The 17,089-nt window shown below is 43.2% G+C and overlaps 2 protein-coding genes across 3 annotated transcripts; one reads left to right on the top strand and one right to left on the bottom strand.

The window, feature by feature from the left end:
- Nucleotides 1–3,152: 3,152 nt before the first annotated feature.
- RBM42 (RNA binding motif protein 42) lies at nt 3,153–10,627 on the bottom strand. 2 transcript variants are annotated; one of them, XM_042440813.1, is made up of 10 exons: nt 10,416–10,627; nt 9,967–10,120; nt 9,607–9,694; nt 8,567–8,632; nt 7,196–7,386; nt 6,879–7,019; nt 6,458–6,664; nt 5,408–5,528; nt 4,440–4,634; nt 3,153–3,640 (listed from the first exon to the last, which is right to left on the bottom strand). In XM_042440813.1, the coding sequence occupies exons 1-10, from the start codon at nt 10,547–10,549 to the stop codon at nt 3,528–3,530; spliced, it is 1,410 nt and encodes a 469-aa protein (XP_042296747.1). In that variant the 5' UTR covers nt 10,550–10,627; the 3' UTR covers nt 3,153–3,527. The 2 variants fall into 2 exon arrangements, with proteins under 2 accessions (XP_042296747.1, XP_042296748.1); XM_042440814.1 differs by having other exon boundaries at nt 7,226–7,386.
- A 726-nt stretch (nt 10,628–11,353) lies between these two features.
- On the top strand, nt 11,354–16,654 carry LOC121915618 (cytochrome c oxidase subunit 6B1). Its single transcript, XM_042439975.1, has 4 exons — nt 11,354–11,509; nt 13,544–13,665; nt 15,372–15,472; nt 16,436–16,654. The coding sequence occupies exons 2-4, from the start codon at nt 13,560–13,562 to the stop codon at nt 16,487–16,489; spliced, it is 261 nt and encodes an 86-aa protein (XP_042295909.1). The 5' UTR covers nt 11,354–11,509; nt 13,544–13,559; the 3' UTR covers nt 16,490–16,654.
- The last annotated feature ends 435 nt before the right edge of the window (nt 16,655–17,089 follow it).

Here is a 17,089-nt window from a genome sequence, read left to right as displayed (position 1 = left end):
TGTGTATGTGCAACATACACATACCTGTGTGTATGGGCAATATACACATATGCAAGCATCCCTTGTGTAGATGTCCTTTTTCAAATGCTGTGGCAGACCCTCCCTCCCTTGGCAGTGGCCAAAGATCCCTCCCCTCGACTTACTCTAAAGCCCCCTGAAGCCACCTCACATGGCCATTCTGTGTTTTGTTCGTATCAGAGGAGTATCTGACTAAACCCTGATAGCCAGATGCACAACAATGGCATCAGCACTGAGGTCTGTGGTGGTCCTCCAGGGATTTCAGCACTTCTGTAATCATTGTGTGTTTGCAATGTAGCCAGTCTTCAATGATCTTGCCTTCTCACCGCAAAGGACAGAATGGCTAAGCAGGGTGGCTTCTAGCTAAGGTAAAGTTGTGGGGAAGGAATATGGCTCAGTTCAGGATATGTCTGCGTGCAGATATTAATGCTACACTGATGGGATACAGGGTTAAGGCCAGAGAATCACATCATTGGTCCCTTTAGCACAATATTGCCTACTCAAAGGATGGCTAAATGAGGCCCTCCAGTTGGACTACAATTTTCATAATGCACCACCACTGGCTATACTGGCTAAAGCTAATGGAAGTCATAGGTCAAAAGTATCTGACTGGCTACGGTGACAGCCGCTCTTCAACTGCATAAGGCAGTCTTTCCTAGCCCCTACATGATAATGGAGATTGAAACGGAGGCCTTCGAACTGGTAAATTTTGTAGTGCAACTCTGAAGTCACAGCACTGTCCTTTTCTGTTCAGTCCTATTTAATCAGCCTTCCACCATCTTCTGTTATCTCCAGCCAGAATAACCATAAGGGCATCAGCTTTAGGATGCAGTTCAACCAACTGCTTTGTAGCTTCAATTTTAGGGTTCCTTAGTAACTGCAAAACCCATTCCTTAAAGATGCACCACGCCCAATAGACTTTGCATACAGAGGTCTGTTAGTCTCTTTCAAAATCACCCCTTCCATTGACTTCTATGGCTCCCGCACTCTTATTTATTTAACCGAGCGGGCAGAGATTTTCCTTGATCCCCATAGCAGCTGATGTTTGCCCTCTGCAACCGCCTACCCTGATGGGGTCAAAGCTCCTACCTTCTCCCATCTGCTTCCTGCTCTTGTGTCCTAAGCTGTAGCTGCCTTTCCTGTTTGTCCAACCAAGACAATGCAGACAGTTTGTCTAAAGCAGGCACAGGAGAAAGGCAGAACAATGAGTTACAGAGCAGATAAGTAAGACAGCAAAAGCCTGCAAGGGGGAGCTACTTTCCTTGCCTGACTTAGTGCTGCTCCCTTGTGGAAAGATCCTGCTGTCCCACACCCAGAATGACAAATGCATGTGGCCTGGCAGGAATTGTTTTGTGGCTCTGAGTCATGTCCAACTTATGACCACCCTACGACAACTCTATCATGGGGTTTTCTTGGCAAGTGTCTTCAGAGGGGGTTTACCATTGCCTTCCTCTGGGGCTGAGTGTGACTTGCCCAAGATCACATAGTCCAACACTCAAACCACTATGCCACATTGGTTCTCCTGGTAGGATTACCCTTTACTTAGAAAGCAAAGGAAGGAACTGCATCCACTAAAGGAACTGATGCCTCTTACCCTGACTCCACTTTTGCTGATCTCTCTCTGTTCAAAGCCAAATGTCTTAAATGGCTGCTAGTTAGGAAAGTCAAGCAGCTGTTCCATAACTGTCACTACAGCTACTATGGAAGCATGGTTAATGAAACTGGCATCTGATCAGCAGCGACAAGTAGGAGACTGGGCTTGGAAACAGGTCAGATATTTTATTCATATAACCCAGCATCCTCAGCTGTGATTGAGAGTAAATTCCCAGAGGTCCCATGCAATGTTTTTCATATTGTACTGGACCCTTTCAACCAGATATGCCTGATCCTGAGATCTTTTATATGCAGAGTAGATTATATCCTAACTCCTCATTATTTTCACAGAAGAGGAAGCTTCCCTAAAAGCCCTGACATTCTTATTTCAAAAAACAACCCCCTAAAATTAAGAGCTATTGCCAGTCATAGGTTGACATCCTCTTAGTAACCTGTGTGTGCTTAACCCCCTTTCTGGATGGCGTCCAGAGAGTTATTCTTTTGCCCATGCACTCCATCCAAAATCCTCCCACAGACAGTAGCTATCAAACCCCAAGAGGAGAGTTGTTGCTGTTCTTTGTTTTCAGAGGGAAGTTAGAGAAGGAGGGATATAATTCAGACTATGAAAATCCAGCTGCTATAGGCTCTTCAGGGAAGGAAAAGACAGGTGATCTCCAGTTGTGACCACTCCGTTATTTCTTCCTCACCAAGCAGAGACCAGCTGCTTTTCCAGTCTGAATCATCCCTCTCTCCAGCGGTTCAACACAGCAGCAGCCCTACCACCCCAACAGCTGTGTATTGTTAGGACATGGAACTACACCTGTTCATCTATATACACATATAGCCACAGTACACAATACTGAACTAAATAGATGCCCAATTGATATATGGAAGATTTTTGGGGCTCTGAAGAGGGAGATGCCTGAAAGAAGACAGTTTTGCAAAGTGGAATATATATGTGAGCACTATGTGGCCCTCTCTGCATACTACTAAACTGCAACTCCTAGGCAGCAGATCCAATTAAAAATAATTATAATTGTAAGCCGCTCTGATAGCTCTTAGGACTGAAGAGTGGGGTATAAATACCATAATAAATAAATAAAAATAGTGAGGATTTCTTGGAGCTCCAATACAACAAGTTGGTGGGTAAAGAGCTGGGCCTATGGAGGGCCAGCTGATTCCTTCCCACCCCATGCTAAAGGAGAAGGAAGGGAAGAATTAGTTGAAGGGGTGGGATATCCCTTAAGATTTTATTTTTAGAGTATCATGGACCTATTCAAATAAAAAAAACAGGTCTAGCATTCCATGACAACAGCAGGCCTTCCTTAGATGTTCACCTCAAATACAGCAATTCTGGATTACACACAGCATCTGGTCATGTTGGCTGCAAACTTGACAATGGGTGCCAACTAAAATGCTGTCCTGCTGAAGAAGATTCCACCTTCTTGAATGAGAGTTTTCAAATTATTATGGAAATCTGAAGGAGACAGATCAGTTTAAGGGGGGGGACACCCAAACACAGGCTGAGCTAACAGAGAAGGTAAAAAGTTACACACAAATTTATTGACTTAGAACACTGCTGGCTGTAGATATTGTTGATGACTGGGAAATATTCCCAGACATGATTAATGGTTGTGCAGCTCCTTCACAGTGAGTCCTGAAAGCTGCTATTAAGTCTACAGAGAATTCAGCAGACATATGTGAGCATTCACTGGGTTCCCATACACAGGAGGATTCAGTCTGGAAGGCAATCAGAAGAGCTACAGATCACCTCCAATCCTCAGCTGGCAGAGTATCCTTGCAATGTCCTTCAGCTCAGCAGAGGGCAAGGCTGATCACTTCCAGTGATGCCAGATTCCTTTGAATTGTTGAATTGATGAAAGGGAACAAGAGCAGACTCCATCATCTCTACATGATTACCTCAGTCCCAGTTTCTTCTTCTCCTTTTGTTTCTTACGCACTATATCAATGTTACGATCCTTCCACATACTTTTCCGCAGTTTGATAGGCCGGCTTCCAACATATTTTCCTGGCACAGCATGGGGACAAAAGAGAAGGGAGAAAGGTTAAATTAGAAAGTCCTTTTAAAGTCTTCTGACCTTCAATGCAAGCCATTTCCCAAACTGCATTTCAGTGAACTCTCTGGCCTTACAAGCTGATGTGATTAAATCACAGAAAACACGTTTTACCTGTACAAACACTAGCCATTTACAGCATCAAAGTGACAACTGAGTGATCACCGACATCAGCAAAAGGAATTCCAAGAAGTGGAAGAGCTGGGAAATAGCTTAAAGAATATTTTGTATGGATTTCATGCCACCTTTTCTGGCTTTAGTATCATGGCAGAGTAACCAAAGCTGCCTCTCCCCAAGTGGCAAGGAAAGGGAAGGGGTCGGCCTGTGATGTCACACTGACCTCTGCGGCTCAATGAGTGCCTGTATGCTCCAATGGTGGATATGGAACTGAGTATTTCTCATTGGAAAAAACTTTAAAAATCCCCAAAGGACCTTACTAAACACATGATGGCACATGAATTCAACTCAATCTATTGGTCCATCTAGCCCAGTATTTGTAACTTAACTGCAGCAGCTTTACAGCAGCTACAGATAATAATCTATCCTGCCATCTGCTGCTTCATTTTTAGAAGCCATTATTAAGACATCTGCATGCAAAACATGCCTTTTACCACTGAGCTTTGATTCTTTCCCAGGCCTAGCAGCTTGTGGGTAGGCTATCCACTGAGAATGAGAGGGGCAATTTCAAGCATTTTACGTCTTTGTCTCTCTGCACCCCACTCAGATGGATATGAAGCTCAGATTACATCTCACCGTTCATCTCACGCATGGCACGGACATAGTCATTTGGATCTTTGAAGCTGACAAAACCATAACCTTTTGTTTTGCCAGTGCGTTTGTCCCGGATAACCTTGGCCTTCAGAAAGGATGGGTAGCGGCTGAAGGCACGTGCAAGGATGTCATCATTCACTTCATTGCCCAGATCCCCGCAGAAGATCCGGAAATCATCTGAGAGTGGGAGAGGAAGGAAGAGCAGAACCTTTGAACAGAAACCATCTGGGTTTTTGTAGCTTTTACTTTTTATAGCAAGTTTCTAATTCTCAATTCGGCAGGCGGCCTTCAAAATGTATGCAGTAAAAGCAACCTGAGCAACACACCTCCAGGCTGCGCCATTCAACACAGTATAACACACAAACTAACTCCACCATTAACATGTAAAAACACTTCTTCCCAAACAAGGGTCCCACAGGTATATATACTCCACATACTTCCATGCCACTACCCTCTGAAGATGCCAGCCACAATTGCAGGCGAAATGTCAGGAATGAATTCTTCCAGAACATGGTCACACAGCCTGAAAAACCCACAGAAAACCTGAGCATTGTTTATCCATTTACATAAATGCCTTTTTGTCAAGTACACTATACAAAAGACATCCCTGATGTTAAAAGGCTAGATTGGTTGTTTGTTTTGTGCACAACAGAATGATAGCACTACATAGTTAGATGACAAAGAAACATTAATACTCTGAAAAATAATTTATTTGACTGTCTACCATAAAATGTGTACTCAGCACATAAAAATCAGGGCCAGCAGCAAATTTAGGGGAAATATCAACTTATATACATTAAACGTGAAGCTTAAAGTGTTAAGCCTTTTGCCCCAAGCATCTATGCTAACCAAGCTTGAGTAAATTGTCTCTTGTCTCATGCAATGAGGATGCCCACCAGTATGTTTCACTATCTGATTATCACCCCATCCTTTACCAACTGGACACATACCAGGGTCCCATTCGAGTAGGCTGGGATCTTCCCAGCATGTCCCAGCTGCCGTACGAATGCAGCGCTTCAACTTCTCCTGTTTCGTTTTCTTCTTGTCTTCTGGTGTACTTTCTATTACAGGCTTTAGGGATGAAGAAAATGCTGATTAGTTAATATTACTCTATCAAGAAGTCTTCTTCACAATGATGTCTTACTGTCAAGTCAGTGAACTGTGAGCGCCTACTAATCAGTAAAATGGAGTATCTTCCAGCACAGTAGGGTTTCTTCTCCCTGCCTCATTAGCTGAAGCCTATCTCAGTAATACAAGTTTCAATCTCTTTGCTCACTTATTACTGATTTATGGAAATCACACCACAAGTGTGATTATAGCCACTAGCAGAAGGGCTAGACCAATTTTCCTCATTCTGGTCCCCTTCCAAGTGTACTATCTTATAGGTCCCATCATTCCCAGCCAGAATTGGAACCACAGTCAACCATATCAGGAGGAGGATATCAAGTAGGAGAAGGCTGGATTAAACAAATGTAGAGAACATAGTTTTTTGCCTTACCAGGGAGGGGGCAGCACAGATCCCCTGCATAAGGTAAGGGTCTACTATACTTTCACCTATCACTTGTGTTGTGTATTTGCCACTTCCTTTAACAACGAACAAGTACACCCACAACTAACTGTGTCACTAAACAGCCACTCCCACAGACATGCTATGGCTGGTGCAGAGTGAAGGAACTGCAGACGTGTCTGGCTAAGTCCCCACCACAGCCAGATGCTATCATCTTGTGAGGCCTCTGGAGAACCGCAGTGGAAAATGTCTTTGGTCTGCATCTGGCTAAGGCAACACCTTTCCAATCCACACCTCCATTCTCCATCATTCATGTAATGCTGGGGGCGGGCGGGGGGAGGGTTATTGTAGAGCCTCAGTGAGTCCTGGAGCTGGTGACAGAAGAGCCATAGCAGAACTCTTACACTATACAAGATCTCAGTCTCTGATAGATCACACATGCAAGGTTAATCACATCAATCACCAACAGTCAAAAGTAACCACTACTCATTACCTCTACTGGTACAAATCCAGCATCAGTTCCTCGGGGTCGTTTCCCTCGTGCAGGAACCAGGTCATGTCCACGTAGAGCAGGAAGACCTCGTGCATCCACTACTTGGACCGGCTCCACTTCTGGCATGCTTGGACCAATCACTGGTTCCTCTGGCCCAATGGGCTCCTTCTCCTCCACCACAGGTGCTGGGGGCTCTCGGTGTTCTTCCTGAAGACAAGGGCAAGGGAGAAAGAACACAACACCGTGGCTAAGACTCACTAGAGGTGTTTTTCTGATGATCTCTGAAGGAGTCACCTACTACGGGAATCTCAGGAGGGTGATTCAACACCTTCCCACATTCTAGGGAGTGGAAAAGATCCACCTAATAGACACTTGTGTAGATTAAACTTCACATTGCGGAGCCACTGGGACATTCACTGACCTCTTGCTTCTTCACTGGTGGGGCAGAATATACAGTAGGAGCAGCTTGTATGACAGTTGGGTTCACTTTTGGAGGAGCCACCACAGGTCGAGGAACAGGCACCAAGGGAGCCAAAGGGCCAACAGGAATCCCTGGACCAACCTAATCCAGAAGGAGACAGAAATCAATACTGCATTTCACAAATACATCATTGTTTTCCGTCCTAGTAGGCCACCAAATCTCCATCCCCCTTTAAAGACTGAAGGCAGACAATCCACACAACTTTCCCCATGAAAATCCTTCTCATAATTTAACTGATAAATCTCATGTTACTTTACCCTGTCGCCAGCCCTCCCAAAGGCACTCACAGGAGGACCAGGTCTCATAGGTCCTATGCCTCCTAAGGGGGGACCAGGTGCTCTCTGCATTGGTGGCCCCATCAGCATTGGTGGGCCTTGGGGACCAGGCATGGGAGGCCCCACCATGGGCTGGTGATGTGGAGGGCGCATTGGCATGGGCCGAGGACCACCTGGAAGAAGAAAGAATAATTAGGAGAAAACATTAACCAACAAAGCTTAACATTGGTTAGTAAGATCCATCTTAAAATACTGGTTTCTTCTCTCCAACCTTCAACTGAAGCCTGTAAGGCCTGCTTAAAACTCAAAATCCCAGAAATATGAATCAAGAATTAAATGAAATATTTCCAGGCTTCTTCTTACTTCCATGGAAATGCCTAGAGCCCAAAAACCCCTGATCAGTTTGGGTATAATGCCAATCTATGGTTAGGGAAGCATAACTATGGTTTGAATGGAAAAGATGGAATTAGAATCCATAATTTGAAGGTTTCCTAGCCACAGCTTATTTTAATTATGGGGTGTGTGTGTGTGTGTAGAACCATTTCTGAGGGGATGAGATGGGGTTAGCAAACCTTCGTGGTCCCCTGGGAGATGCATGGCACACCCAATACCTGACAACCTCCTACTCCTGCTGTAGACTAAAATTCATAGCAGGATCAGCCAGCATGGTCAATAACTAAGAATGATGGGAACTCTAGGCCAACATATCTGATAGGGTCAATGTTGGGAAAAACTGATGCATAATCTACAGGGCTGCTTACTAGGAAGAATCGGGAGAGGAGGAGAAAACTATACATGAAGCTGCTTTCCACTGAATTGTTAGTGTACCAATAACTATCTGCAGATCCCTGAAATGCCAGCATCCCATCTAAAATCTTTTGTAAATAATGAAACTGAACCTGGGCCTTTGGGTAAATCAAGTATTCACCCTGATGAGTTATGACCCTATCTCTGTGAACTGCTGTCTCTAGATAAATAATACCTTCTCAGATGGAGTAAAATCAGGTCTCTCACACCAAACTCTTGGAAATACAGTCGTCTCTCCACATTTCCAGATTTGATTATTCATGGATTTTATTAATATGTTCTCTCTAGGAATATCTAGGTCCTCCAGCACAACTCTATGGTCAATGTCTGGCAGATGTTGACCACAGAGTTGCACTGGAAGACCTAGAAATGCTTAGAGGGGTGTTTTCTCAGGTAAAAACATAGTATTTTTGTTATTTGCGTTTTTTTCCAGGAATCCTGTGCCCCTAACCCTAGCAAATGTGGAGGGACCACTGTACAGCAAACACAAACAAACAAAAGAGGGCAGGTTATAAATACCACAAATAAATAAATGAATAGACTTACCAGATCTCTGCAGGACATGGGGCACAAAAGTTGGCCGGAGGATGGGAGGCCGTTGTGGGGGAACAGCTGAAGGGAACAAGACTAAATTTAAAACATCATTGGAACATCTTGCACTCAAAGAAGCCTTATATAAATAAGACAGTTTTTTTAGTCTGTTGGAGGCTGACAGAATACATATGGACAACTCTTCTACAGTTGCTCAGACATTTCTCTGCTGGGCATGGAATAAGGGGTATCCTCTCACCTGGCAGGCTTTTTGGTTTCTATGTTGGCCTATCTTTTCCTTGCCTGTCAACTGGAGTCACCTGGAGAGGTCCTTTTTGCATGTCCTGCTTCCAGCTAAGATGTGGTTGTGGTAAGGCATCATTATAAGGGCACCAAGGAATCTGGACGATACATAATCCTGCCCCAAACTGTGTCCTGAAGACAGCATTGCATTGGCAGGCCTACATCCCATTCAGTTCTTGAGCATTTGCATTTCTAGTTCTTTCAGTTGAGCAGATCTTATTTGTTAACCTTTATGCATTTATTTAATGTGTGCCATTATTGTTATTTTTGTTAACAACTTTGGATGAAATACACAATGAAAAAATAACCTCTCAACAAACAGGACTAATTACAGCATGGGTGGAGAGTATGTGGGCCTCCAAATGTTGGATCACAACTCGCAGCATCCTCAGAAGACATCTAGAGGAATCACACAATCCTCACCTCTTAAGTACAAGTTCCACAGATCCATTACCATAAGCAACAGTACTCAATTCCAAAAGAGAATACACATTTTCAGGATCACCTTTTGAGTTTCACACACCTTTCACACATCACCTTTGACACATACACATTTTCAGGATCACCTTTTGCCTCCAAAGGATGGTTACTATGCCTTAGGTTACTATACTACCTTATTTTTTTCGTTCCCAAAGGGTTGTGAAGTTAGTAATTGGGAGCATGAGAGAAACAGAAACATTTTGCTTGCTCATGTGCTTTGGGAACTTGGCTAAGAGAGCCAAATCCCCGAAGTCAGAAGGGAGCAGCCATACCTGGGCCCACAAATGGAACTGGAGGAGCCACAATTGGGGCCACTACTGTGGCTGCAGCTGCTGCTCGGGCTTCCAGACTTTGCTGGACCTGGAAGACAAGAGGAATGGGGGAAGAAGAGAATAATTGATATTGTTGAAGATATCTCTTCATACACTCGTTCTTTCATGGTCTCTTCTCCGCATTACTGCACCATAGAGACCAAGCTGGTTCAAAGCAAAGGCTCATCCTGTTTCTCATTGCCTCCAAATAGATTCTTCATCTGTATCAGGTTTCAAGGACTTCACTGAAAGCAAGCCAGCCTTTGTCTTCTCCAAGTGTCCTGGGCTGGAAAACCTCGGACGCATCTCAACCGTACTCACCTGCTGATAGGTGTTGGTTGCAATGATGGGGCGGATGACAGGAACCGGGGGCACTGCGGATACGGCTGGAACCGCCAAAGCAACTGGGACGGCTTCTACCACCGGAGCAACCGGAGGCAAAGAGACTGGGGCTCCCAGCACCTCCTGCTCAAACCTGTGCATAGTAAGGTTTAATTAGCACTTACATTATGCATCTCAACATTCAACTCTATATTCATTACTGGCTGTCTTGGAAACGCCGACAGACTGGGCTTTAACTTGTTGTCTGACTCACTGCTATGGAATTCTGGGAGTTGGAGTTTGTTGTGGGGCCCAGAGCGGCCCCACAACAAACTCCAACTCCCAGAATTCCACAGCCTTGATCCAGACAAAGAGTTAAAGCGGTGCCAAACCGGGTTATCCCTCCAATGTGGATGCAACCCCATAATGGCTGCAGAACCGACACTCACAGCGCCATCTCGGCCTCCATCTCCTTGAGCCGCTCTTCGCCGCTCTTCTTGCCGCCTCCCTTCGCCCCAGGGACCCCGGGGGGCGCCCCAGGAGGAGGCGGAGGAGGAGGAGCGGGGATCGCCGGGGACGCCATGGTTCCCTCGCTGCAGCCTCTGCAGAGCGCAAAACGCCCACGGAGCCACACTTCCGGCGCAGGGATACGACGTCACCGCACTTCCGGCTCTGGATTATAACGTCACCGCACCTCCGGCGCGGGATTACGACGTCACCGCACGTCCGCCACGCCCCTTTTGCAACATTGGTGTACCAATAGGGAAATATTGGGGAATGCTTGCCCATAGGGAAACATTGAATCCTATGGGCAGGTAGTCCAGGGCGGCTTTGTCCATCCAGCTGCGTGCCCCGCCCTTTCTGACGTCACGGTAGCCCCTCCCCTTTGCGTTACGTCCGCCATTTTCTCTGACTCAGTCGCAGCTCTGCGGGTCCAAGCCTCTTCATCTGTCAATCGCGCTATTCGCCCCGCCCTACCGCTGAAACCCCTCCCCCTTCTCGTTGCGTCCGCCATTTATCTGTGTCACTAAACACAGCTCTGTAGGTCCAAGTCTCTTCATCTGTCAATCACGTCATTCGCCCTGCCCTATTGATGAAGCTCCACCCCCTTCTCGTTGCGTCCGCCATTTGTCTGTGAGAGAGAAACAGCTCTGGGGGGGAGCGAAGCCTCTTCGCCTGTCAATCACATTATTCGCCCCGCCCTATCACCGAAGCCCCACCCCTTCTCGTTGCGTCCGCTATTTTCTCAGTCTGTGTCTGAGAGAGAGAGAGAGAGGAAAATACCTCTCTGAGCAAATCTGTCAATCATGTTATTCGCCCCGCCCTATAGTCGAAGCCCCACCCCTTCTTATTGCGTCCGCCATTTTCTCCTCTCTTAGCAAATCTGTCAATCACGTTCTTCGCCCCGCCCTTTCCGGCGCCGTTCCCTCCGTTACTCTCGTTGGTTTGCGTGTGTCTCTGCGAGGCCAGTGAGAGGTGAAAGTCACTTTGAGGAGGAGGAGGAGGAGGAAGGAGACGGTCGGTGGCGGTTGCTTCTTTTGAGGTGAGGCCGCCATTAGTAGATTGAGAGCAAGGCCAGTGTGTCTGGAGAGCTGGGTTCGAAACCAGGGAAAGCAGTGGGTGACCTTGGCCCAGTCTCGGGGGAAGGCAGGAACACACACTGGAGTGCATTGAGCCTGTGTTACATTGCCTGCCTGAGGCCCAAAGCAACACACTGCAGAAAACAGCCCTGGCTCAGGAGCAGGGGATTCTGGGAAATGTAGTTTTGTGACTGTTTAGCCTTCTCTGTCAATGGTGCCATAATTAAACTACAACTCCCAGAATTCCCCAGGCACTTAAAGCAGTCTCAATTTGGATTATTGCTGCAGTGTGTTTTGTTTTTTAAATACTTTTATTTATTTCAATTATTATTATCAATTATCAATTAATATCAATTTTTGTCTTGTATTGTAATGTTTTAAATTTTGTAAGCCGCCTTGATCATATTTATGGAAGGGCGGCGTAGAAATAAAATGTATTATTATTATTATTATTATTATTATTTCAATGTTTTTATATATTTACATAAAACATTTCATTTGTAAAAATCTACAATAACAGTTATTCCTCCCTCCTACCTTCATTCTTCCTTCATCTTTCTTTCTTTCTTTCTTTCTCCTAAATTAGAGACAGTTTGTGAGGTTAGAAAAAGAAGAAAGTTTGGGAGAAGGTGACAAGAAAAAATACTTAGAAGAGACATTTGAAAACACGTTAAATGAATAAAATAAATAGATGTTACTGCTGTAATGAGATGTAATTTCACAGATTATGAGAAAGCATAGAAGAAGGAGAGAAAATTAAGCTTCCGGAAAATCGAAAGAAGAGACCAGAAAAGAGATGCAAAGTGCATACAGTATAAAGGAGAATAAAGCTGATAGGCAATTATACATAGAATGATAATGCTTGATTAGTATACGATTATATCTTAGTTTTGATGCCATATGATCTATGTCAGTGCTGCTCAAGATGAGGACCCTTTTCCCTCATTGGCTTTAACTGTACTAGTCTTTCTTTCCTTCTTGAAACATGCCACATACTGGCAGCCGACAGGATTGCCGACTGGCACTGGTCTATATAATACACTCATCACTCCATTATTCACGGATTAATATGTTCTCTCTAGGAATATCTAGGTCCTCCAGTGCAACTCTGTGGTCAACTTTTAACTAAAAGTTGCACCAAAAGACCCAGAGATTCCTAGAGAGAATACTCAACTAGGCCTTTGTAGCTCCTCCAATGCAACTCTATGGTGAGCGTCTGTCGAACGTTGACCACAGAGTTGCACTGGAGGACCTAGAGATTCCTAGAGAGGTGTCCTCTCAGGTAAAAACAGTGTTTTTCTTATTTGGGGGTTTTCCATATTCATGAGGGTCTTGTGCCCCTAACCCTAGCCAACATGGAGGGACAAGTGTATATGTGTAACACATATACACTTGTCTGTCATTAAAGACACTTGTAAGGGTTTAAGGGAGGGGTCCATGGGGAAGAGTCCCATCTCAAAACCACAAAATTGGATTCCTGGCAAAGATGACTGTCGATCTAGCCTTAATTCTTGACCAGGGACATGATATATGAGAAAGCTTTACAGCCTTGAAATGGGATTTCCCCCTTAATAATTCTTCTGATCTCCACAAGATGCTTATTGGCATATTCCCTGTGAAATATCCCATGCAATGGAAGTCCTCATTCTAGTTTGAGGATAGGGTTTTAATGTTGCCTGTGATGCAAATCATGCTATGTTAATGTATTTCTTTAGTGCCTTGGTTCATAGTATGTATGTAGCACATAGCTAGTGGTTAGTAAGCAGTGCCTCCTTCCTGTAATCTGAGTTGCTGGAATGCTTTTTGAGGATATAAATACCATTAGGGAACGCAATCTGTTCACAGGGAGTATTTTTATGTATTATTTAGTTATTAAGATATTTCTCATCTGCCCATGGATCTTGGAGTCCTCAAAACAAGACAATTAAAAGCCCAAAGGTCAATGTTATAAACCTTTCAAGCCAGTTTCATTTCACTGCTTTCATTTGTCTTTTCAGAGGAGAAGGAGGAATCATGGCTGAAGACATCAGGACCAAGCTGGAGAACTACAAGACCGCTCCCTTCGACAGCAGGTTCCCCAATCAAAACCAAACAAGGAACTGCTGGCAAAACTATCTTGGTTGGTATAGTTAATATCTGTGAATACTCCATACATTAAATGTGGGAATATCAACTGTTTTGACATCTTGGATTGTCAGAAGCGAAAATCATGTGAAAATGGCAGTCCTGTTGATATTTTTCTGTTAACAGTTCTGGATTTTGAAACAATTGCTCTTTCAGTGTTATATACAAGGTCCACATTGACCTATGTAAACTTATTCAAAACACTGGGTCTGGGACACTTCAAGAATTAATGCCTAAAATTAAACAGCAAAGTGAGTACAGCAGAAAAATGCAACACAGTGACAGATCCTAAATATTCCTACTGTAGTTCTAGGTCAATAGCCACATTGATTTGTTCAAGGAAGAATGGCAGCATGTCAATCTTGTGGCACTTTAAGAGAGAGGATTTGTATATGGTTGAACTCAGGACTCTAGAGTCAGAATGCCAGACCTTTGACTCAGACTCTAATTCCTCCATTTTTCTACTTTCCAACTTGTTTATAAATAGTAGTTGTGCATTAGTTAGTAATACTGTACTGTATTACTGTAGTAAATGTAATAATAATAATAATAATAATAATAATAATAATAATAATAATAAATATTATTTATAACCCTCCTCTCCTTGTGTTGGACCAAGGCGGGTAACAGCATATAAAAAGAGAAAACAATAATATCAAAGGCATTCAAATCAGTCCAAAGAGAACAATTTAGACACATGGAGAGTGAATTTAGAGGATCAATTTGGGAAGGCCCGCCGGAAGAGATCTATTTTTATTGCCTTCTTAAAGGCCTCGAAAGATGTTAGTTGGCGGATCTCATCCGGCAGATCGTTCCACGTTTTTGGAGCGACAACAGAAAACGTCCTCTGGGAAGTAGTTACCAGTCAGGTTCTCTGTGACTGTAGTAAGTTCTTCCCTGAGGACCTGAGAGTGCAGGAAGGATTATATGGGAGGAGGCGTTCCTTCAAGTAAGATGGACCCAAGCCATGTAGGGCTTTATAGGTAATAACCAACACCTTATACTGTGCCCAAAAGCTAATAGGCAGCCAGTGTAGGGATTTTAAGATAAGCATAATAGGTTCAAATCTCAAACTCCCTGTAACCAATCTGGCTGCCATGTTTTGGACCAGTTGCAACTTCCACATGTGGCATAAGGTTACTGTAATAAAATGTACTGTAGTAAAATGGTAACACAAGGCATTTCATCACCACCACATGAATTATCAGGTTACTTAGATTGAAAGACATAACATATATTCATTTGATTAAAATTTCTGAAGAAGAAAACTTTCCTAAATCCCTGTGAAAGTAAAACTCCACTCCAGACAAACTTGCTTCTGTCTCTACAGCCCTGGTTGAAATCCATTAATAGTTATGGCATAACAATGTATTTTATTCTTTAATGTGCTGCATTCATAATATTCCAGCTGAAAGTCAATAAAGAAAGGCAAACACCATCTGCCTCAAAGCCTTTATACAACCTGGAGGTGGAAATAATTGAGTCCATTGTGGATGGTCTGTATCAGTAGCTAAATCTTTTATTGAGGTGATTATATACTTTTTGGAGTGATGTCAGTACATCAAACCCACCCCAATAAATGACCATACCATGAGCAATTGGATACTATGCTTGTTTTACTTTTAAAATAACAGAATGACTTTCATTTAAACATGTCTATTTGTAATCTGTTTTTTAAAATTTAAATATCTCTTTTCATAGATTTCCATCGCTGCGAGAAAGCCATGAATGCCAAGGGACAAGATCCTTACGTCTGCCAGTGGTACAAAAGGGTGTACAAGTCCCTTTGCCCTATTTCTTGGGTAAGGAAATGGAACTAAACTATGATAAGGAGTTTGTGTGTGAGAAAGAAAAAAGAAGCAAAGGAGGGCATGTTTAATGCTCATCCTGTTTCTGTCTGTGTTTTTAGCTTGGGAAGATGTTCTATGGAGCATTCATCCTGATGCCATTTGCATTACTCAGAACATCTTACAGCACTTAGAATACAATAGGTGTTTAACCAATGCTATGCTTCCATTTTATATAAGGTTACAAAAGCAATGAGTTACTTGAATGTTCCTTCATGATTTGTTTTTGAGTGGAGAAGGGACTGGGAAGCCTTCAAGGGTCTGTAGGTGATGAAAACACTAAAAACAAGCAGACTTTTATAGCATTGTTTTATTCAGTTTGGTTAGAATATCCTGCAGCTGGATTTTGTTGATGATTTGAACTGTTTGTGGCAAAGGAACAAAGACATATATTCATAAATGAATCTGAGAGCCCTTTTATGAGCCAAAGGTGGACTAGAAATCTTAAATACTTTATGAGTGTAAAGTAACCATGAAGGGAACGAAGTGTCTTCTTGTGAACAATAGGACCTTCTGCAATCTATACTTAACATACAAAATAAGAGACTTTTTATTGTGCCAATACTGATATAAGAAACAGATTAATTACTACAAAACTAAGGCTTTGGTCTTAGAGAGAAGGCTCAGTAAGAAAGAACCCATGTTCTTCTTTATTGTGTCTTCTATTGTGATATTAGGAAAACCGTTATTTGTTCTATGCTCTTTTTATAGTTCTGGTCGTATGCCTTAATAAAGATTGATTTTAGTGACTTTAAAAAAAAACACTTCTGTCAGCAAGAGAACTAGAAGCTTAGTTCCACTATTTTTAAAATGTATGTTTTAAAATTGTGCATGAGATCTGCTGTCACAGTCACTGTGCCACATTAGTATTCCTGACAATAGAACTGACTATCAAAGACACCTGTTTGTCTTTTGCAGGTCACTTCTTGGGATGAACGTATGGAAGAGGGGACTTTTCCAGGCAAGATCTGATTGTCTTGTGTCTCCCAGTTGCTCCCCTCCTCAGGACACTGTTTTGCTGCTGAGTCCCCTCTATATGGTGACTCTAAAGGATCAACTGAAGCATCTCTGCCTCTGGGTCTTGTCCACTTGAGCATCTTGGATGTGGCAAATTCTGATTAAAGGCATAAAACCTTGGATGTGTCTGTCATGCTGGGATCAGCTAACTAATTTTGAATCGTTGTCTGTCTTTATATTCACTGTTGCTAATAGCTTGGGATAGCAGTTATAGGTACTATTAAGCAGACAACAAAGCTCATGAACTCCCCTTTTCTTGGGGATCCAGATAATTTCTCACCATGTTTTATAGAGAAGAACCTTTTCCCTTGGGTTTAAGATGCTACCTGCAGTATTACTGATTTAGCAGTGAAATCCTATTTCTTATTCTGTTTGCAAACCTCCCCTTTTCTTAAAAGCACCTAGTGATACTTGGAACTTGTGTTCATTTGGTAATACATTAGTTATATGTTATTGTTAGAAATAACGGGAGGTCCTGGAACTGAACCCCTACACTGTTAACCACATCAACACCTGCCAAAATTATTTTGGCTTTAAGGGCTATTTTTCCAGCTA

The sequence above is a fragment of the Sceloporus undulatus genome, chromosome 9 (assembly GCF_019175285.1).
Source record: "Sceloporus undulatus isolate JIND9_A2432 ecotype Alabama chromosome 9, SceUnd_v1.1, whole genome shotgun sequence".
Lineage (NCBI taxonomy): Eukaryota > Metazoa > Chordata > Lepidosauria > Squamata > Phrynosomatidae > Sceloporus > Sceloporus undulatus.
Note: the sequence above shows the minus strand (reverse complement) of the source record. Positions and strands in the feature narration are given on the sequence as shown.

What these genes read in the sequence shown, in the direction of transcription:
- RBM42 (XM_042440813.1), bottom strand. Translation starts at nt 10,549, where the DNA reads ATGGCGTCCCCGGCGATCCCCGCTCCTCCTCCTCCGCCTCCTCCTGGG. An exon ending in ATGGAGGCCGAGATGGCGCT is followed by an intron (nt 10,121 to 10,415) that starts GTGAGTGTCGGT and finishes TACTATGCACAG; the next exon opens with GTTTGAGCAGGAGGTGCTGG. An exon ending in CCTACTCGAATGGGACCCTG is followed by an intron (nt 4,635 to 5,407) that starts GTATGTGTCCAG and finishes TCCCACTCTCAG; the next exon opens with ATGATTTCCGGATCTTCTGC.
- LOC121915618 (XM_042439975.1), top strand. Translation starts at nt 13,560, where the DNA reads ATGGCTGAAGACATCAGGACCAAGCTGGAGAACTACAAGACCGCTCCC. An exon ending in CTGCTGGCAAAACTATCTTG is followed by an intron (nt 13,666 to 15,371) that starts GTTGGTATAGTT and finishes CTCTTTTCATAG; the next exon opens with ATTTCCATCGCTGCGAGAAA. An exon ending in CCCTTTGCCCTATTTCTTGG is followed by an intron (nt 15,473 to 16,435) that starts GTAAGGAAATGG and finishes TGTCTTTTGCAG; the next exon opens with GTCACTTCTTGGGATGAACG.